Genomic DNA, 22,765 nt, shown 5'->3' with positions numbered 1-22,765 from the left:
TATTGTTAGACCAAACTTTGCTTTCAAAATTATGGCGAATTTTTAGGGAACAAATAATGTTAAATGTACAAATGATGTTTTGTTTGGAGATACAATTTTAGACAACAGTTTTAAATTGTAGTTACAGATTCTACCTCTCAGCAGTCTATTTTTCCCCCCTTTTCAATTCCTCCTTCTCCCTGCCTTCCTTTGTCATCTTGTGTGTTCTCTCCTCACACTACGGGGGAAGAAGGGGAGAAACAGATATGTGTTACTGCATTCTTTCATTTTGATAACAAGTAGCAGAATAGAGACTAGGCTCCTTTACCAGAAACAAGGGTGGCAAGCACACTTTAAAATGCAGCAGTCTTTTCACCCCACTGTCGAGAAAGCTCTATAATCAATTAATAAATTTGTATTATAGCCATATTCTTCAGGCCATCATCATCCCTAGAGTGGCAGCTCACACTGATTTGACAATAGCAGACATTTATCTACCAGAAAAAAATTTCATTAAGCAAATGGAAAGGACTCTTCTACTTTTTAAAAAATTGATTTTTAGAAAGACAGAGAGAGGGGGGGACGAGGAGAGAGAGAGAGAGAGAGAGAGAGAGAGAGAGAAGCATTCATTTGTTGTTCCACTTAGTTGTATGCTCATTGACTGTTTTTCCTATGTGCCCTGACTGGGGATCGAACCTGCAACCTTGGTGTTTAGTGACGACTCTGTGACTTAGCTAACTGGCCAGGGCCAAGTGTTCTTTTTATTTAATGGAGAAACTGTTGGCAAAAATAAGAACAAACAATGTGTTATGTATCGTCATCTTAATTTGCCTTTGAAACCATTACATTTAAGAGCCTAGGTAAAGCTAAATTTTTCCTCAATCTGTTTGGGGCAAGATAAGGAACCAGATGTTTCTGTCTGATGTTGAACTTCAGGGACAGTGCTTCACCATTACTTATGAGGGAGACCCAATGTACATTCTTGACTAGAGTTCATTTAGCAGGGGCAATATATTATTTGAGCTCATGGTTTGACCAATGGAAGTAAGTTCTTGTGACATCCAATTTGAAGATGACTATCTTAGAGGGTTAATCACAATCAACACATTGATGCTTGGATAGTAGTAAAGAATATTTAGTTTTTGTGAAGAAAAAGGAGTTTATACTTATCCTTCACTTAGTTTGACTCTAGAATATAACATGAAAACAGAAGACAGTATCAGCTAATATATTGATCTGGAATTAATTGGTTCAAATAAACAAATATTTGTATAATAACCATAATATAGTTTAGTAGAGAAGCACAAGCTTTGAGAAAAGTTGTAAATAAATACTAGATCAGTAATTTACAATTGGCATAATTTTGGCTAAATTAACAACAATTATAGCTACCTTGCTGTATATTAAAATAATTAAATTAATTAAGCAAAAAGCATGGCCCATAGCTGACAACACATAATTATCAAAAGTGGGCTAATGTATAAATATTAGCAGGTCTTATCGATCATTGATATGAGTTACAGAATTTCCCTTAAATTCCATCTCTGAGGATTCTAAACTATGGGGAGGTGAGAGTGATCATTTATTTCCAGCACAGAACATACTTCAAAGGGGGAACTAACATGTGGAATTTCTCATCAGTCCTCTCCAGAATCTAAATACCTCTCTCCCTAGCTTCCACAACCATCTGACCAGAACAATCTACTTAAATATGAACCAACACAGACAGAGAATCTGGTCATACACTGACACAGGGCAGTCTTCAAGGAGCCTAGAGTCTAGAGGAATGTTCAGGAATGTAAGTAAAACAGTGAAAAATTAAGCATGATATTGATATAAAAATAGACAGACTGTCAATAGAACAAAGTAAAAAATCTAGATGTAGACACACCCATATATAGAAACTTATGAAACAATAGGGAGCACTGAACCGTAGTGCAGTCAGAAAAGGAGACTCTTTTAGGAGATGATGTTGGTTAACTGGAATTTTGGCCCCAACTACACACACACACACACAGACTCACAACACACACAGACACACACCACACCACACTCAGATGCACACTGCAACACATAACAGAGATACAGACATACAACACACAGAGACACACACATACACAGATACACATGCAACTTACACACAGCACACAGACATACAACACACACACATCAATTTTACATTGATAGTTTATTAAAAGTTAAAGGTAAAACAAATAAAAGTTTCCAAAGTTAACCTATAGTATGTGAATTAATTTGGGGTAAACAAAGATTTCTTGAAATGGACAAAAAAGTACTAACCATAAATAAAAGGTTGATAAATTGAATAATTTATTTTTTTTAAAATTGGACTAATAATAAGGAACTACTATTAATCTAAAGGCACCATTAAGAAAGTGAAAAGATAGGCAGCAATCTGAAAGAAAATATTAAAAAAGATATACACCCAGCAAAGAGCTAATATACTGATTGCATGAAGAACTCTCTCCATCATAAAAGCAGACATACCACCCACAAACATAACCATAAATATCAATGGTTACTTTACAGCAAAAATATATTCAAGTGGTCAAAAAGCATTTGAAAAATGCCCTAAATCTGGTGAGTCATCAGGGAAACTCAAAATGAAACCAGCCTTCGTTACAATGGCGTATTCACTGGCATGGCTGAAGTTAAACCAACAGACAATGCAAACATGGACGAGGACGCAGAGGGAGTGTGGCTCTCACGCTCTGAAAACAGAAACCAGCACCAGCACAATGCGGGCATCGCGTTGTCATGGCATTGTGGTAAGGAACCAAAGAATGGAAAAATTACTATTAATATTTTAGGAGAAAGAGTCAGGTTTCTTGCCCTCTCCTTTCTGTAGAGAGTGAGGGGAGAGGAGTGTGGGAGTTTCCTGGCTTGCAGAGACATACTGTGTAGGAAACCCCCTTTTACTAGGGAGCTTAAAGGGCATTTTATAATTTGGGCTAAGCATTCAGAGAGACTTTGTAAATATAATTTTTATACTTGTGTGTGATTTGTACCAGCTCAGGATGGATGACAGCATTGTGTTGTAAATGGAGAGATTTTGTGCTGGGTTTTGAATGGAGGTAGAAAGGAGACTTGGATTCCCTCCCTCCCCCCACACCTGTGAGGAAGAAGGTAAACACCTAGCCAGGTGCTGAGGAAGGGAAGAAAGATTAGGCAAGCCCTTTCCTCTCCCCCTTTCTCTCTTTAATGGGCGATTTACAAACACTTATCCCCTGACATCATGTAAGCCCCCTTTCCATCCTGAAAACATGTGATTAATGTATATACCTCTAGACAAAGGAATGACAAATGGACACTAAAAGATTTAAGAATGTCTGTTACTATATCAAATGACATATTTTGCTATTGTGTTACCTTGTAAGTTTTAATATGTAAGAATATTTTTTATAAATCTTATAAATGAATGTTAATGATTATGTCATGCTCCCCTCCTCCTCCTTTTCCCGCCAACCTGTATGTGATCAAGTGTATAGAACCAGCCTCAGAGCTATACTAGAGACTGCACGATTTGGGTCAGTTATACCCCATGTTTGTCATATGCAGCCGGCTTATTAATAAATCTCCTCCTTTAAATAAAACTCCTTAAAAATTTATTCGGACTTGGTGTCTCTATGTAAACCCAGCGGAACAGTAATTTACAACAGCATCAGATAAAGCTGAGCAGGCACCTCTAATATAATTCATCAAGTCCACTCCTAAATCTGCTACCCAATAGAATGTCTTCAAAGGTATATTTAAAGATACTTAAAATATTAAAAAGTATTTTATACATTATTTTCAATAGGTCCAAACTAAGAGGAAACAACCCATATTGATCATCAATGGCACAATGGCTGTATTAGTGGTATAAATATTATATAGCCAGGAAAATAGATGACTGGTAAACCTGACAGTATGGAAGAATCTCATAGACACAGCACACAACCATGCAGGATAATTGCTGAGAAATGCATCCTTAGGTGATTTTTTTCACTGTGCTTAGCTAACCCCAGATGGCCTGCTGCACATTCAGCCTGTGTGGCCAAGCTGGCTGCTCCTAGGTAACAAGCCTGCACAGCACGTTGCTCTACAAACAACACGAGAGCAAATAGGGCACAAGAGAAAATGATGTAATCGTGGTAACACAAGACATACAAGGCTGCTGCCAGCCATGACAGGCATGTGTGTTACAGCAAACTGCCTGTTATAGGTAGAAAGAGTACACTCTAAAATAATGACAAAAAGTATGATTTGTGCACACATTAGAGTGTATGTTACATGACACCTATAATCTCATTTAACATTATTTTTGAAACAAATAGTCCTGGCATGGCCTGTGGTGGCACAGTGGATAAGGCATAGATGTGAAATGCTGTCACTGGTTGGAAACCCTGGGCTTGCCTGGTCAAGGCACATAGGGGAGTTAATGCTTCCTGCTCCTCCCACTTCTCTCTCTCTTTTTCTCCCTCCTCTCAAAAATGAATAGTTAAAGTCTTAAAAACATTAAAAACAGTTTGATACAGTTGACAATAGAAATATATCTGAGAAAGAAGGCACGCTAAGCCAATAAAATTTACTCCTTGAAGTCAGGAGAAAAGGAGAGGGCTTGGGAAAGGTTTCCAGAAATAAAGTGTGCTGATGTCACAAGCTGAAAATATCTAGGAGAGCCGGGAGGTATGGCAAAGAATGCACTAGAATGGGTTTTAGAACTGCAGCATGGACACAGTGATAAGAGGAACAGGCATTTAGCTGCAGGGTGGGGAAGGGATGACAGATAGGTTCTCACAACCGGAGGAGGCATGTGTCTCCTCTAAAGGGAACAGTCCTAGCCAGCCCTCAGGACCATTGTTTCTCTTGCAGGCTGCTGCAGTTTCTAGATACTTCAGTTCCTCAAACACGTGAACATTCATGCCTTTACAGTCTCGTTTTATTTTCATTTGTGGAATATGTACCACTCCACATTTTATGTTGAGCGAGGGGAAAATTTACAGATAAATTCCATCGAATGTGACTTCTGGTAAACCCTGAGATAGTTCAGGTTTGTGTTGTTTACCTCCATGTCTTTTGTGCCTGGCCAAGGGTGCTTTGGGACCTAGGAAGTAGGTAACAACATTTTTTTTTGTTGTTGAATGAACCAACAGCTGAATAAATTCATCTGGACTGTGTTTTTTAAAAGTAGGATTTTTCAAAATAGCTAAATTAACAGGGCAGTCTGGTTTTGATGATAACATGTCCCAAAAGGCGGATACTTCGTAAAAGCAGTGTGTTTGAGGACCCACCGGTAAGTCAGGATGGCAGGAACAATATTGAGGAGGGGACGATGCCAGAGAGGTGGGAGGGGAGAGACAGCGATGGACCAGATATCACTGTGAGGGGTCCGTACTTCTTTTAGTGGGAATAGTCAGAGGAAGCCACCCAAGGTGTAGGCAGGAGTAAAATAAGGTTCAGTTTGCAGTTAGGAAGTCCATTCAGGTGGATGTCCACTAGGAGGAAGAGATAAGGAGATCGATCCTAATTTTTTCCAAATAACTCCAAATAAGGGCTTCTGGGTCTAAAGCTCATAGAATCAGGGATCTAGAAAGCAGCTCAAGGAAGAAACCACCAAGCCCCCCCACCCCTATATAAGATCAGGTGGCTGAGTGTCCCATGTCCTATCCATTTATCCTGCAAGCAGTTAAGATTGGCCATTTCTGTATTGAAATGAAGTAATAAAAGGCAAACTGAAGAACCAGATTCTGAATTTTGACTTATCCTTCTTCTTTACAACACAGAACAAATTCTCCCCACACCTGAGTGACAATGAATTGCATTGTAAACTCAATCATTTTCTGTCAAGGAGAGATGAGGGGGCAGAAGTGTGACAGGAGCAGCTCGCACTAGACCAGATGCGCAGAGAACAAGAACCGGCAGTCACTACTGGGAAAGAAGCAATAGCCTTTGGAGTCTGTCCTGAGTCCCCAGGATGATCATTAGCTGGATCAAGGAAGCTACTGGCCTCCGGGGCAGAGCAAGATGGACAACAAGGGAGGGACACGTGGGTCAGGGGTGGCCAGGGAGTGAAGAGAGGACACAGAGGTCAGAGGCTGCTAGACACAGCACTGAGTGGGTGGGAACCACAAGCCAACAGACAACCCCCATAAGTGAGGAGACTTAGGGGTCGGCTGCTCTGGACACATTACTCAGAGGTCTACAGGACACTAGGGGGCAGGGGCTGGGGATGTAGGATGCAACAGGGAGAAAGCTGGTTCCTGAGCAGGGTCTGGGTCCCTGGTAGGCAGAGGAAGGGCAGCCAGAGGCATCACAGTAGCTGGGCTCACAGTGGGGGGCCGGCAGCTGGTGTGCTCACCGCAGGTCTCTTGGCAGGTGTTCATGAGCAGGGTGCTGGGCAAGCAGAGGACATCTCCCTGGCTCACGTTCATGGAGCAGAGGGTGGTGGGGGAGGCGAGAAGAACACAGCAAGGATGTCTGAGGGATCCCGAGCTGTAGTTTCCTGAGCAGCAGTTATGACAGGCATTGTGAGGGTTTGCGAGCAGGTGTGGTCTACTGGAAAGGAGGGAGTGTCTCCAGTTTCTCTTCCTCTCATTTGGCTTCACCCCTTATATATCCCTAAATAGTGGAGGTTCCTGCTTGCTCTGTGAGGCTGCACAGGAAGGCTTCATTATACCCTCCAGCTGTTCCTTCCAGGGTTTTTCCCTAAATCAATCTATAAAGCAGCATGACTGAATTTTCATAGGAGCTGCCCTCCCAGATTATCCAGCCCAAACAGCCTTGCTGGAAGGTGCTCGCTGCCTCCAGGTACAAGCCCCACTCTGTGAGCATTCTTAGAGTCCTTCTCTGGGAATGTCGGTGAACATTATCGCAAACTTCTTTGAAACACTAGCAAATTATTTCTCTTTCAGGAGAAATTCTATTCTTTTGGAAAATTGCCAAAAGTAAGAAATTTCAAAGTAAGTATGGTGTAAAAGAATGTGAAAAATCTTATAAGTGTTGTGGTTTGGGGCAGAAAGAGTTTTAAAAATAGTGTACTATCCTAAAAATATATTATATACATATATACATGATACATAGTCACAGACAACAGTAAGGGTTAGAGGAAAAGGGGGTGGGGGAAGGTGAAGGCGGGCAAAGGGGTGTAAATGGGGACCGAAAGAGGTTTTGCTTGGGGTGATGGCGCATGATGTGGTGTGGAGATGGTGTGTTGAGCTGTACCTTTGAAACCTGTATGGCTTTGGGAATCAATGTCACCCCAATAAGTTCAATAACTCTTTCTGGTATTTATATGAGAAAACTTGAGGTGTAGAGAGTTTCAGTGAATGAAATAAGGGAAAACATTTGAACAAAGGGGGTTCTAACACTTGAACATTTATTTGGGTGCCCTTGACCCTCAGAAGTCTTTTCTCCCCTTATCTAATACAGCATTATATAAATACGGGGGGGGGGGGTTACAAGAGTAGATTTACAGTCATGAGTGCGTGAAAGTTTATTCTTGTATTATTATTATTTATTCATTATTGCATTATTTTCCATACAAACAACTGTAAGTCTACTTTTGCCCCACCCTGTGTATATGATGTCATCATCTGTGAACTATGTGCCCCTGGGCAATTTGAGCCCCAGTCATGATCAGTATCATTTTACAGACCAGTGAGAATGCTAATAATATCTAATTTTCAGTGTCATTTAAAAACTCTGTTGAGATGGAAGTCAAGTTCATGTGGACTACAAGACACTGTACCAGCCCGTTAATAGTTCCTTTGCTTTGGTGTCCTCTGCCTGTTTCACCGAATGTGGCATTGGCTTCCGTTCCTTAGTACCACTGTGAGACTCATTTCTCCCGCTGCGGCCTGGTAACACTGCCAGCATCCATGGCATTCAGAAACCAAAGTGCCCTGAGAGTAAGTTGTGCCTCAAAATGACAACTGGTGAAGCGACATTACTCAATAGTGACAGTGTCACTCAAAGGGAAGAGCTCTCATGGGCATAGCAGCAGGTGCCTCTTTCCCAGGCTCCCGTGAACATTCTCGGATGTGAGCACCCAGAGGCAGACTGGGGAACCGATGTCCCGTGTGTTCCTTCAGGTTTACCCATTGTGTCACTTTTCCTTCAGTGAACTGGGGGTCCTTCTCTCTCCTGATCTAGGGGAACAACCCTGATGTCCTGCTCTTGTATGCGGGTAAATGATGTGTCTCACACCCATTCGTTTAACAATGATTTATCAAGCATCTTGTGTGCACAGAGCATTATTTATGATGGATGCTGGAAATCAAGATACTATTGATCTCTGCTTCCATACACACCCAGTTTTGCTTTTGCAGAAGTGATAACAGAGGCACACAACTCATGTCATTGTGCACTAAGTTCCATGAATAGTACGCAGAAGAAGACGGCAAAGGTTGCTTCTCAGCTTTGCCTGGACACTGACATGCGGTATGAATTTTGAAAGGGAGGAGAAAATGTCGGGGGTTTGGGGAAGGGAAAGGAAATGTTGGGCCGTGGCCAAAGGTAGAAAAGACAGAAAAATGATAACAAGGTGCTTTCTGTGGAGGGTTTTTAGAAGTTGTAGTAATTAAGCTTAGACCCGCAGGGCTGAATCTAATTCAGCCATCCAGGCGATAGTTAAGATTTTGATTTATATGCAGTAAAGATTTGATTTCAAGAAGAGAGTGCTATGATTAAATTGCAGCATAGTTTGGAAAGAATAAAAATCTATGGTCCTGTTTTTTTTTACTTGACCTGCTAAAATGATGACTTCACCCTTTTCCCCTCTGTCCTCACTGCAATCGCTAAGTTGGGCTGTGTTGCTCTTTGGTGAATACATACCTTCCACCTTGACTCCTGTGGCTATTGTCCTCTCTGGCTTAAATGCTGTATTTAGATTACTCCAAAAATTAATTTTATCATATGGCTCTTTTATTCAAAAACGTCCATGACTGCTTTGCTCACAGAGCTGTCCAGACACTCGGTGAGCCCTCCTCTGCTTCCAGCAGAGATTCTCCCATCTCTGTCTGTTCATGTCTCCAATCAGTCTACATCCATTCTCATGTCACACCACCTCCTCAGTCATCCTGCCCTCTCCCCTGTGGAAGGACTCTTTAATTTTATCCAGCATTTAGACCTTAGCTAAATTAGTCCCTTCTTTACAAATACTTTCTTGCCAACCGAAGTCACTCTAGCCTTAAATTTGTACGATTATCATTATTTAACTCGTACATACACACTCCTTTGCATTGTAGATAGAACGTTTTTTCTGTGTGTCTTATGTCCGACTATATTATAGAACCCTTATTTGCTGCAGTTTATCAAACCCTTGTTATGTACCAAACACGGTTCTACACATTTTATGTGTATCAACTGATTTAACCCTTACCATGTCCCTATTTCAGTAGGTGGGATCGTTATTCTCAGTGCATCTCAGGAAACTTAGTCGATTCTTCATAAATATTTGCTGACTAACATCATAGCTCTCACAAAATAAAACTCAGGTTTTCTTTGTCAAATAAAAATTGACCTTTACTTAGTCAAGCCAATAATCCCTTTCATATACTTTTCTCACCATCCATTCATTTTCACCAGTGAGTGTCAACTTTCAAGAAATATAAAAGAACACAAAGACAGAAGGAGGGTCACCTTTTGTCAAGTTTTTCTCTTGCTTATTCCAATATCCCTGATTAATATTTATCATAGCTTGGCTTAGAGAAGACAACCAATTATTTGGAGTCAGTCTGCAGCAACCTTCAACATAATGAAGAATCTTAAATTTAGCACATCTTGTTGGAGTCATAAGTCAAATCATTAAATTATAATCAATTGGAAAATTAAATAATTCCGTGATCAGCAACATAGATGTAGAGTTTGGGATAACAGATAAGATTGTCAGACTGTAAACTACTTTCAACTAAAATTTTATTATACAATAGTATAACATTCTGCCTGACCAGGCAGTGACGCAGTGGATAGAGCGTCGGACTAGGATGCGGAGGACCCAGGTTCGAGACCCCGAGGTCACCAGCTTGAGCACGGGTTCATCTGGCTTGAGCAAAAAAAAGCTCACTAGCTTGGACCCAAGGTCGCTGGCTCCAGCAAGGGGTTACTCTGTCTGCTGAAGGCCCACGGTCAAGGCACATATGAGAAAGCAATCAATGAACAACTAGTGTTACAACGAAAAACTGATGATTGATGCTTCTCATCTCTCTCCGTCCCTGTCTGTCTGTCCCTATCTATCCCTCTCTCTGACTCTCTCTCTGTTCCTGTAAAAAAACAAACAAAAAGCAATAGTATAACATTCTTACGTGTGTTTAGACATATGGTTTGTATATGATTCTTATAAGATTTGTTCCACTCATGCCCACTTCATTTATACACAATTTTCCACAGATTATGTCAGAAAATGGTTTTGTATTAATTCACACATCCTCTTTGTATAATAGAGAGTGTAGGTGGAGGTAGCCCTTCTACTAGTTATAGGCAAGTCCTTGAATTGTGTCTTTTTCACCTTTATAAGGTCCTTCTCAATTTTCTCTTTGCCTATATATTTTATCAGCTTTATTGAGGAATAATTGACATACAGTAAACTGAACATATTTAAAGGATACAATTTGATATTTTGACATTTGTCTATACCAAAAGCAAGATATTATCATATGTATTACCCCCAATTTTTCCCATTCCTTTTTTCTCTATTCCCCAACCTCTCCTCTTGCCCCTCATTCCTCCCCTCCCCTTCCCTTCCCTTCTCTTGTCCCCAGGCAGCCTCTGATCTTTCTACTACTTTTGATCTTTTGCATGTTCTAACATTTTATTTAATTAAATTATACATTATGTTCTCTTCTTATTTCCCTCTTTCACTCACTATATACATTTTCAGATTCATCTAAGTTGTAGCATATGTCCATAGTTCATTCCTTGTATTTCTGCATAGTATTTCACTGTATGGACAATGTAATTCATTTATTCATTCATTTGTTGATGAACTACTGGGTTGTGTGCAACTTTTGGAAATGGCAAGTGCACCATTACTATGAACATCTGTGTACAAGTTTGTGCATGGACACATGCAATCATTTCTCAGGAAATACCTAACAGTGAAATGATTTGATCATGTGATAGGTCAGTGTGTAATTTTTTAGGAACTGTCAATTTTCTTTCCAAAGGTCTGTGTCATGATATTCCCACCAGCAGTGTATAAGAGTTCAAGTTTCTTACTGTTTTTTTTTTCAACATTTGGTAAGGACAGACTTTCAAACATTTCAGTCGTTGCATTACATTTATAGTGTGCTTCACTGTGGTGTAAATGTGCTACTGATGGATGATGCTGGGCATGTTTGTGGCTCATTTTCCACCTGTGCATCATTTTTAGTAAAGAAACTGCTCACCATTTAGTTCGTTTTCAAAATTAGGTTGATTGTGTTCTTATTGTTGAGTTTGGAGAGTTCTTTAACTATTTATTTATTTATTTATTTATTTATTTATTTATTTATTTATTTTTGTATTTTTCTGAAGCTGGAAACAGGGAGAGACAGTCAGACACACTCCCGCATGCGCCCGACCAGGATCCACCCGGCACCCCCACCAGGGGGCGACGCTCTGCCCACCAGGGGGCGATGCTCTGCTCCTCCGGGGTGTCGCTCTGTCGCAACCAGAGCCACTCTAGCACCTGGGGCAGAGGCCAAGGAGCCATCCCCAGTGCCCGGGCCATCTTTGCTCCAATGGAGCCTCGCTGCAGGAGGGGAAGAAAGAGAGAGGAAGGAGAGGGGGAGGGGTGGAGAAGCAGATGGGCGCTTCTCCTGTGTGCCCTGGCCGGGAATCGAACCCGGGACTTCTGCATGCCAGGCCGACGCTCTACCTCTGAGCCAACCAGCCAGGGCCATTTTTTTTATTTTTTTTATTTTTTCTTTTTTTCTTTAACTATTTTAAATACAACTTCTTTATTAGATATATGATTTACAGATATTTCCTACCAGTCTGTGGCTTGTCTTTTTATTCCTGTAATAGTGACTTTTCAAAGAGCAGAGATTTTAATTTTTGTGAAGTGCAATTTTATTACTTTTATGGTGTTGTGTCTAAGAAACCCTTGCTCAGCCTTCGGTCTTAAAGGCTTTGTTCCTATGTTTTCTCCATCTATTTTTTGAAAGCTAATTTCTTTCCTCCACCAATTTCTGTGCTCTTGTCTTAAAGATCACCAGTGATAAATTCCCAGCTTTCAGTGTCAAGTTTTGCCCTCAATCTTAGCTCCATAGCACACTTGACATTGCTGTCCACGCTCTCTACCTGAAGCTTCACTCTGCTTATATTTCAGGATTGCTTACAGTTCTATTTCTATGTTACAGAATTGCCCATTTTGTCTCCATATCTACTTTCTTTTTCTCTTTCCATTCCCTAGAATATAGGTCATTCTTAATTCTCTTCTGCCTTCCGTATCTACATTTCATTAATCTTAAAGGTTCAATTAATAGCGTTACATGGATTCATTCCTCGGTTCACAATTACAGACTTGATCTCTTCCTTGATCTCTGTTCCTCAGTGTGTAAGTGTCTGATAGATCATTCCCCTGGGACACCTGCCACTTCAAATTCAATATTGATATATATGTAGTGCTTTCTCCAAAGTTGATTTCTCCTTCTATAGATTTTATTTCCAATGATGGTATGATATTCCTTTAGTCACAAAGGCTTAAACTTTTTTTATTTTTATTTAGAAATCAAATTTAATGGGGTGGGGGATGACTACTTTAGTCCATAAAACCACATAGGTTTCAGGTAAACATCTCTATAGCATTTGAATTGTCCATTCCATTGTGTGCCCATCATCCAAAGTCAAATCATTTTCCATCACCGTATATTTGACCCTCTTCACTCCCCTCCCCTTTCTGGGAATAAAGAGGATTAAACATAGGTTTAATCTATTTTAAAACTGCCCTTACCAATGTTCTGATCTCTATCATATCCCTAAAATATAGCTCAGGTGATATCCCTCCCTTTGGTTACAGTTATCTTGAATACTTCTTTAGTCATTGCCCAGAGAATAAGATCAAAGATCCTAAAGTTGTTATTCAAAGCTATTCAGAATATGAGTCCAACATATACTGCCAAGGGTCAGTCCTTCAGGTCTTCTCTCTGTGGGCCTCCTGATGATCCAATTTTCCATTCTCAGTGAATCCTCACCTGCCTTGCAAGTCTCTCTTTGTGGCCCTGAGTACTTCCCTCTCCCCACCCCTGGCCCTGCTTACCCACACCCACTTATTCCTTATAGCCTAATTCAAATACAACCACAGCCAGGAAGGCTTCGCTTCTCCCCAACCAGAAGTAATTTCTTTTCCCTTCATATTTGTTTCTACTTCACATACCTCTTATTACACTGATCTTTTCATGCCTTATAGTCTATTCAGTTTGCATCTCATTTTTGCTTCTTGGGGATAATTATATCGAAGATCTTACAGCCTTATTTGTGTTGTGTTGCTAAAAATGTCCAACACTCTGTCAGTTTATGCAAATATTTATTAAACCCATGAATGGAAATGCTTTAGTAAATGATTTTATCTATTGAGTTTATGTATTTTCTTTTCTTTTACTTTACCTCAACTAATTTTTTTTCTATCAGATTGAAGACTTACATGCAGATAAATGTGTACAGTGATAAATGGCTGTGGAGGGAAATTGGTTAGAGATTGGTAGAGTCTGTCTTAATTTAAGCCATACTTTCTGATAGCTCCTAATCTTCTCATTTGGGTGTAGATGCACATCTCTAACCCTTTGGGTCTATTGCGCTATAAATTAGAACTAATTGTTGTCTTTGGTTCCTTGAGAGATTTCACAGTGAAAGCAAAAATTTACAGATAAACCTCTTAAGAGAACGAGGAGACCTCGGTCTATCATAGGGCATGTCCTGTGTTTTCTCACTTAACACACACTTTACAGGCAGAGAGAGAGCTTGGTTCACCTCTTGGTCACAGAGACACCCTTCTGTTCCTCCCTTTCACAGCACGAGGCTCCTCTGGTCTCTCTGTACCCCAGACGCTGTAGGCACACAGCAGCCCCAGGGAGAGACTTTGCCTGAGATCAAAATGGCAACACTATGACTGGTCAGCAACTCCGCAGTCCCACTAATCAATAGGAGTTTGGCCCTAACAGACCTTCAGCTTCCTGATAGACCAGCAGCCAGGGCCAGTGAAGAATCGGAGTTCCTAAACCATTTGTCTCCTCTGAAGCATTATTTATAACACCACATAAAAGCTAGAGAAGCACTCTGCTTGAGTTGAAAGACTGACATTTAAGTGATTCAAGTCTTCACCCTGGTCTCTTTCACAAACTATTCCCAGTTTCTTTTTTTCTTTCTTTTTCTTTTTCTTTTTCTTGTGGCAGAGACAGAGTCAGAGAGAGGGACAGAGAGAGACAGACAGGAAGGGAGAGAGATGAGAAACATAAATTCTTCGTTGCGGCTCCTTAGTTGTTCATTGATTGCTTTCTCATACGTGCCTTGACCATGGGGCTACAGCAGACTAAGTGATCCCTTGCTCGAGCCAGCAACCTTGGGTCCAAGCTGGTGAGCCTTACTCAAACCAGATGAGCCTGCACTCAAGCTGGCGACCTCGAGATCTTGAACCTGGGTCCTCCCCGTCACAGTCCGACGTTCTATCCACTGCAACACCGCCTGCCTGGTCAGGCCTATTCCCAGTTTCTGATAAAATAATATTGTTTTTTTCTAAATGGATATTTTCCCTGAAAGTTTTCTCTGAATATTTGAAAATATCCCCTTTGTTTCATGGATAAATACCTCTAGAAATGTTCTTATTTTATATTTGAGTCAATCACTAATTACATACTCTAAGATTTTGAGACCTGGGCACCATACATCATAGCTATGTATTCTTTCATGTTGGAAGTAGGAAAAGGATATTTGTTCTACTATCACTACCTCATCTCTCCAACAGTGCCCTTCCCGAGAAATGTAAAAACATCTGACAAGCACGGAGGGCCCTTTTTTGTCTGGGTGGCTTGTGGATTGGATTGTGTAGGCAACGGACCTTTAACTTAAAAAAAATATCCTAACTCAGTAGGTTCCTTAAAAGTGCACAGAAACTCCATTTCTTTAACATGACCCTTTCTCCTTTCAGTCTGTCCACTCTCTTTTTTGATCATTAAGCTCCTAAGACAGTGGTTGTCAAACTTTTTGAAGTCGAGGCACATTTAAAATCCTACAAATAATTGTAGGCACACTTTATACAAATTTCTGAGAAAGATGTTATAATAATTAAGTCAAATATTAAAGAAAAAAATACAAAGTTCAAGCATGCTTTTATGGTAATTAAATGAAATAAATATGACAAAATTAAATTTATTCTGACATTAAAAGCATTTTATGTTACATTTTTGAGTTATGCTTTTTAGAATTCATAAAAAAGAGGGGTTAAAAAATAAAAAAAAACACAAAAAAATGTATCTTTTTATATATATAGATACATTCTTAGTAAGATTTAGTAAATTCGGCAGGTCCCAGCATAAATGTGTTAAGTTTTTTCATTCTTGTGTTTATGAGAAACATGAACTTGATGTTTCCTAATGATTTCTTCAATGTTTGGGCATATATTTGAAAACTCTCATTTTCTCGTCAATACATTGAAGAATTCTTGTCTTTTTACTCTTAATTGTGTTGAGGGTAGTAAATCCTAATTCACATAAATAGGATGTTGAAAATTGTAGTAAAATGTTCAAAGCTTTTTTAGACATTGGCACATATTATTCTTTTATAGAAATCCAAAAGGCTTTAAGAGACAATTCCTTATGTTTAATCATTAATCCACGATCAGTGGATATAGCTGCCAGTTCTTCTTCTGTTAATGTTAAACCAGAATCACTTGAAGCTCCCATGAATGGGTTTCTAATCCAATCATATTGTTCAGTGTGAAGTGATGGAAAATGCTATAAATTAAATTCTCCCCATCAGCCTTCAAGTTCTATTTTATTTACACTTAACTTTTGCTCACTCCCAGAATCAGATTCTTTAATATCATGCTTCTTTTTGAGAAATCTATTCATTTTATTTGGGTGTATTTATCTAAAACTAATATAATGATGTGTTAGTAATAAATATAATAATGATGTGTTAACAAAAAGAGCAGTATTTCTGTAATAGAATGGTATAATAGAGTAACTATATTTATTTTTATATCTGGGCACATGCCGTGAACCAGTGCAGCTAATAATTCCAGGTCCCGAGTGGGAATGGTGCAGAATTAAGAAAATATATGGAATTAAGGAAATATGGGGTTGGGAGGGCCCTGTAATTACTGCTGGCAAGAACAAAGTGCGCCCAAAAACTGAATCTTGCTTTATTTATAGGGCAAAATGGGCCATTAGCAAATCAATGAGATCTTTGATCATGTTTCCAAGGCAACCTAAGAATTTAACCAAGTGCAAAAAAACCCCACCATATATATCATTTTAACTTTACACCAAACAAAGAATAGAAGAAACTTGCCTCCAGTCTTTCCGGGGAACATGAGGGGTAGTGTAAACAATCCAGCACCACAGCTTAACAGCTTTTTGCAACCTAATCAGGCAAGTGAGGTGGGGTGTTGGGCAGACTGTCAGCTTACAGCCAATTCTCCACGCCTCTGTCCCCCAAAAATCTAAACTCCAAAAACCCTGCTGGTTTTTTGGTCTCCAACAGGCACATATTTCTCTGGAATAGCATAGGATGCACCTGGAAATCTTCTAAGGTGCATACTCTGAGAACCACTGCCCTAAGACATCAGATTCTGGTCAGCATCAGACTGCCTTAAGAACAGTGCTTTGGGTCTATTGACCACAGAGACTGAGTTTCAGTCAGGATAAAGGCATCATCTTGACCTCAGCTGTGTTTTAGCTCCAGGCTCATGGACAAAACCCTCATTAAACCAGACAAAACCATACCACAGCTGACATCAGGCCATGATACACTGATCAATGACTTCCTACCCTGGCCCAACCAATCAGTAGAGCCCATGGCCCCAACTTCCTTAATTACCATGAATAATGATTTTCCTCTATGTAACCCATCCCCTGAAAGCCATCAGGGAGCCAGGTCTTTGAGCATTAACTCACCTGTGATTCTGGGCTTGCCACCATCTTCTCAACTAATAAACCCTTACTTTGGTGGCTGCAAACTCCTGTTTGCATTTGATTGGGCTTTGATGCATGTAGGCAAAGGGACCACTTCAGTTCAGTAGCAAAAACATATGAACCATCACTAAAGACTATGGAGGACCTAATTCCATGACAAAGAAAACAGTACCTTACATAACAATCATCCAATACATAACATTTTAACATTAGATTGGCCATGAATGAACTGGCTTTGGGCTTTAATGGTCATGCATAAAATTAAAGATGTTAAGAAATTGAAGAAGCTTGAGCTAGAGACCATGGTGTTACAGAGCCTATTAACTACCCTGTTGGCCCAGTGGTGACTTTATGTTGATATATTGACTTGGCAATCAAGAACATTAAGTGTTCCCAGGACTAATAGCTAAATCAGAAGTAAATGGTTGGCTCATTCCATGAGAAGCTTAAAGAATTTTCAACTGAAGTAAAAGGCAGGGAGGGGTGGCAATGGAATGGATGTGCTGAGAAGTCACAAGAATTCTGTATTCTCTGTGACTACTTTGGATCATTTGCCCATTTGTCAACTTCCTTCTCCACAAACGCTGACATACATTCTCATCTGTCCCCATGGAAATGAAGACAGGATGTTGACAAAGAGAAGTAACTTTTTGAAAGAGGGAAGAAGATGACCTTGCAGATTGATTAATAGCATCTGAGGGAAGCACACTGGAATAAAGTGAGGATGTTGACCAAAATGTATGATTAATGGAGCATCATTTTGTTGTCTGATAATCAATACTTTACTGTCTATTAAAAAGGAGGTTTTGGGGGAAGTGATTGAAAGTCAACTCCTGGGAAACTGATTCAAAGATAGCTAGCCAGGCCTTGGCTGGGTAGCTCAGTTGGTCAGAGCATCATCCCAATGTGCCAAGGTTCCAGGTTTATTCCCTGGTCAGGGCACATACAATAATTATCCAATGAGTTCATACATAAGTGGAACAACAAATCAATTTTTTCTATCTCCCTTCTTCTTTCTCTCTCTAAAAATCAATACTACTACTACTAATAATAATAATAAAAGACAGTTGACAAAACAGCCTTTAGCTCCCCTCTAATATAGCAGCCAGTCCCAAGTTTTCCCACATGTAGTAACCAGAATTAGGATTGATCTGAGTAGGAGGAAGTTTTTGCCTTCATTCAGACAACACTGATAGACAGGAGCACCTACATTAAGCTTGAAATGAGGAAACTCGCCAAAGCTACGATCAGAAAGTAGTGAACTTATGAGGACTCTGGCTGGTTCTCTGGGGCACTGGGAAGTGATATGCCCTCTCCTGTCAAGAAAGGGTAGGAACAGTGGGACCATCTCCCAGCTCAGCCCCTCTGGCAACCTGACCACTTTGGATCCATTCAGAGATGATGGTCAGGGGTCAACGCGTTTGACAATGGGTACTGGTTTCTACAACAAAGCATTGGTTCCCTCGGGGAAATCTCCCAGAAATAGTAAGCCTTCTATGGGACACCAGAGATGCAGCATTGAGTGCCTTGGATTGGGTTTATCATGCTGATCAAGAAAACCCACCGTAGAGTAAAACTCTGACTTTAGGAATTTTCAGGAAAATTCTCGCAGTCTACCTCTCCACCTTGGAAATCATCTTTAGCAATTATGTTGAAACTGAGTAAGAAAAAGAAAAAAAAAGGCAATATGTGCCCCAATGAAGGTACACTCCTTTAAACATGACTCTGACCATGTGTCTCAAATCTGAGGTACCCAAAGGTACCACCTGGGGATCCACAGCTAGAAAGCCCTGAGTCTGTGGCTGCTGAATCCAAGGATTCCCGAGGTTTAAATAGCTTTCAGAATGAAGCCGTGGCTGCCCAAAGTGGGCCACTGAATGAACTAAAAACATGAGAACATTGTTTCAACCCCTAGCAGGTGCCTTGTTGCTAGTAAACAAAGCTAGAGGGACTTTGTTTACTGATGCTGAACTTTATTCATCCTCTCTCTCTCTCTCTCTCTCCTCCCTCCCCCCACGATGACCCCTCCTTCCTTTTTATCCTGACGGTCACTTTGAGGAAGAAGGTGAGTCAGCATAGGTCAGGGTAGAACCAATGTCTGTCTCTTCCCCCAAGAAAGACAGAGCCCATATGAACTCCTTTATGCTGGGGGGGCTGCCGGGGGAAAGAGGGACTCAAACTTCTGTAGCTCTTTGCAGCATATTTGCCCAAGTCACCGTCTCACCCACTCTACTGGACGACAAGGGATGACACGGACTCAGGAGTGAGGTTCTGGGAGATATCCCAGTCAGGAAGAGTAGATAATATGACCTTGTGGTTGGGTCTTTGGGGCCAAGTCTATGTCATTCTGCTGTTGTGAGTGTTACAGGCCTGTCCTTTTACAGGGGGCTCTCCTGATTGTGAAGAACTGTGTGTAGAGAAGTGCTGACACCTTTGGGGTCCCACTGAGCTCCAAGTCTCTGGGACTGATGACTTTGCTGAGCGAAGCCTCTGGCAAAGGAAGGCAGCCTCTGCCTGTGGGTTGCTGCTTGGAGGCATATTAATAATGTCTTTACTTGACTCTTGAATGAGACATATCGAATAGATTTGGTTCTGGTCAGAGAAGTCAGGGCAGTGGCACTCTCACAGGAAAACTCATCCAGGGCAGGCAGTGTTGAGACAAGTATCAGTCTCAGGAAAAATAAAGTCCCCATAGTCCTCTGCATTATTGCATGTCTTGAGAGCCAACGCCAGTACCCACTGTTCTAAATTCTCTTTCCAAGCACTTTTGTACGAAAAACAGCCTTGGGAAACAAATATAGGGTTTCTGTCTGGGGCAAAGGGTAGGCATGTTTCCTGTCTATCTTCATGTCCAAGATCCTGGATCCCTGATCCCAAGCTTCCTCTGCTATAAAGATAACTCATGCGCAAGCTGGTGCCAGTCAGGGAGCCCCTTCCTGTTGCCCCGTGAGGACCGAGGTTCAGGCAATCAATGCCAGTGCTAACACTGGGCCGTCTGCTCTTGCTCTGTCTGACCCAGCTATCTCCCTCCTTCTGCTGGCATCTGCAAGGCTGCGGCAGGTGAGCATGCTAGCTTGCAAGGAGAAAACGCCTCGGACCACCCCGGTTCTCACAGCCGCCTTCCCAAAGGTTTCTGCTTCCTACTTGAAATTCTGGCTCTGTAATTCCATATCTAACTCTATTAATTTCAACAGTCATTTAGTAAAACAGGAATTTAAGTATAAATACAATAATCATAATAATATGAAAATAATTAGTGCAAAGTCATGCGTTTATACAACAAAGGTCACCAGTAGAGGCTCGTCTGTTATTTGGAGATAAAGGAGACAACTTGACCCCATATTGAAAACATATCTCAAAGGCATAAAGGGCGTTAAAACCTGACAGGAGAAGGAACAACTGTGAACCATGGCTCAGTTAACAAACAGTCTGAAATCTGAACAGTAAAGCGATGGGTAGGTGTGCTAGAATATTCTTTCAAACAGTCCAAATCACATGGTCTTCTGAGAACCTGCCCGCCTCTCCCAACTGAGCTAGGTAGAACTATTTAGGTGCTTTATTGAGAAATTGACAGCTATGAGGAATTCCTCAAAATACCTGAAGGTTTAATATTATAGAACTCAAAAGCAGAATAGCTGCTGGGTCTGTAGCCCATCAGCGAACAAGCCAAGAACCTTTACTCTGGGCCAGCAGCTGTGAAGACCCACCAAGGACCATCAGTTGAGACAGCTCAGGCATGAGCAGCCATGAGAAAGTCGCTGTCCACATGGTTCAAAGCTTGAAGTGCAGGTTGCCAGAACAAAGGGTGGAAGCAAAGGTGGGCGATGGCGGTGTGACAGGTTCTGGCCCCAGCACAGTGGAGAGGCGAGGTGTGAGAGTGGTTCAGGTGCTGGGTGCTGGCATGTTGGTCGGCAGCTGGTGGTTTCCCTTCTGGATTCTTAGCAGTCCTTCAAGAGCTGAGTTCTGCCATTACTGCGAATTGCTAGGCAAAGGGCACATGAGGCTCACGTGTAGGAAACAGTTATTAGATGAGATGACACAAACCCAGCCCCCTGAGGGAACAACAGTTCGGAGCTGAATGATCACTGAGAGACGAGATGACCTCAGTGCAGATTCTAGGCAAAGCACCCATATGTAGAGCCATTTTCCCTTTGGTGCTGGGGCTTCTAGGCGTTTTACCATCTAGCACAGACTTTATTCTAAATCACTGTTTCAAAAAATGGTGCTAAACGCAACTCCATCATGTAGATGTCAGGAAACATGGCTCCTTATAGCCACAGACAAGGACTCACTGAACCTCTCCAACTATAGGGACCTATAGTTTTATTTACCACTCCATAAACCGTGCATTTAGAGAAACAATAATCCAGCCCCCACTGAAAGAGGGTTGAAATTCTGCAGGTAAAATTAATGTTTACAATAGCTGCTTATATGAACTTAAGAAAAGGCATATTTATGACCCCATAAAGGTTTGTTTATGTGTTGTGCGTGGCCTTTAAATGCACATAGAGGGGTCATTAAAAGTTGTTGTGCTTGGTCCATTTAAATATTCTTAATATACTTCTCATGAGGGACTCTTGGGCGGACAGCCTATAGCACTCAGGGAAGAGAGTCACTGGGCTGCAGTTCCAGCTGCAGGTTGGCTCCAGCGGAGCCCCAGCCTGGCAGGTATACTGGCTCACCTGTGTGTGTGAAGCTCGGTAAAGATCTCTTACACGGGAAGCAATAGTCACGATTCTATGAAAATGTGACCATGATAAAAATGAGGGCACATAAGGCACACCCGTGCCGAATGGCCAATGCGTCTTAGCCACAAACACTTGGGCCAACAGACTTCACTCCGCTTCCTGAGAGAGGAATGGGGACCTCTTAGCTCTGATGGGACCTCTTTTGGAACAAAACCGAGCTTGGCTGATATCCATCCTCAGAGGAAAGCTCAGCGGTCCAGAGTGGTACATGGGTTTTCGATTGCCTAGCACCCTACATGTGGACTGAGGGCCCCGAGCCCCACTTCATGATCCATGCTCAGAACACTATGGTCGCTCATAGTGAAGCCGGAAGTGAAGCAGGACTCCTGGGGACCAAGCCCCAACCAACTGAGCCCCAGGACATGGGGAATGGAGGCGGGCCAGGCCCACTGTAAGCCACTTGATGCTCATTGAGGACTTGAAAAATGTAAAGAGACTGATGCCTTTTCTGTCTCCTGTGAAGGATTTCTGGGAAATAGTTTTCTCAGAGGCGATGGACATTCTGATTTTAGCACAGTACAGGTGCACCTGTGCTCATTACAAGCTTTTACTGAGGTTCACTGTAAACCTGGTCACAAAACAAATCCACTGCAGCACTTGCAAATATTAATAGAGTTGAAATCTTAAATGTCTTTATTTCACTCTCCCCTGAAATTTAATTTAACAACATATGATGTCTAGAGGAAGAGACTTTGTTCTTGAGAATTTCAACCTGCCGTTCAGTGTCAGAATGAGTGGACCTCGTCCCCAGGGGAAACAGGCAAGTTGCTCACCAGAACCTGCTGTAAAGGTTGGCAGGGTTTGTGGTGGGAGCCCTTTGGAGCCCAGGTGTCCTCTCTGTGCATTTCACTTAAAGAAGCCGCAGCTCCTGTCTTTGGACTGACAGGTAGTGTATTGCTTAGTGTCATTCTTAGATTTTTTCTTTGGTTT

General features: G+C 41.3%; 1 protein-coding gene across 1 annotated transcript; it reads right to left on the bottom strand.

Annotated features, from left to right (window-relative positions):
• Positions 1-5,812: 5,812 nt before the first annotated feature.
• Positions 5,813-6,410, bottom strand: KRTAP26-1 (keratin associated protein 26-1). Its single transcript, XM_066363742.1, is given in 3 exon segments — positions 5,813-6,159; positions 6,162-6,314; positions 6,317-6,410. Coding segments are annotated over 3 exon segments (594 nt in total).
• Between the last annotated feature and the right edge of the window lie 16,355 nt (positions 6,411-22,765).

Source organism: Saccopteryx leptura, chromosome 2 (genome assembly GCF_036850995.1).
Source record: "Saccopteryx leptura isolate mSacLep1 chromosome 2, mSacLep1_pri_phased_curated, whole genome shotgun sequence".
Taxonomy (NCBI): domain Eukaryota; kingdom Metazoa; phylum Chordata; class Mammalia; order Chiroptera; family Emballonuridae; genus Saccopteryx; species Saccopteryx leptura.
This window is presented reverse-complemented; position numbering and strand designations above follow the sequence as displayed.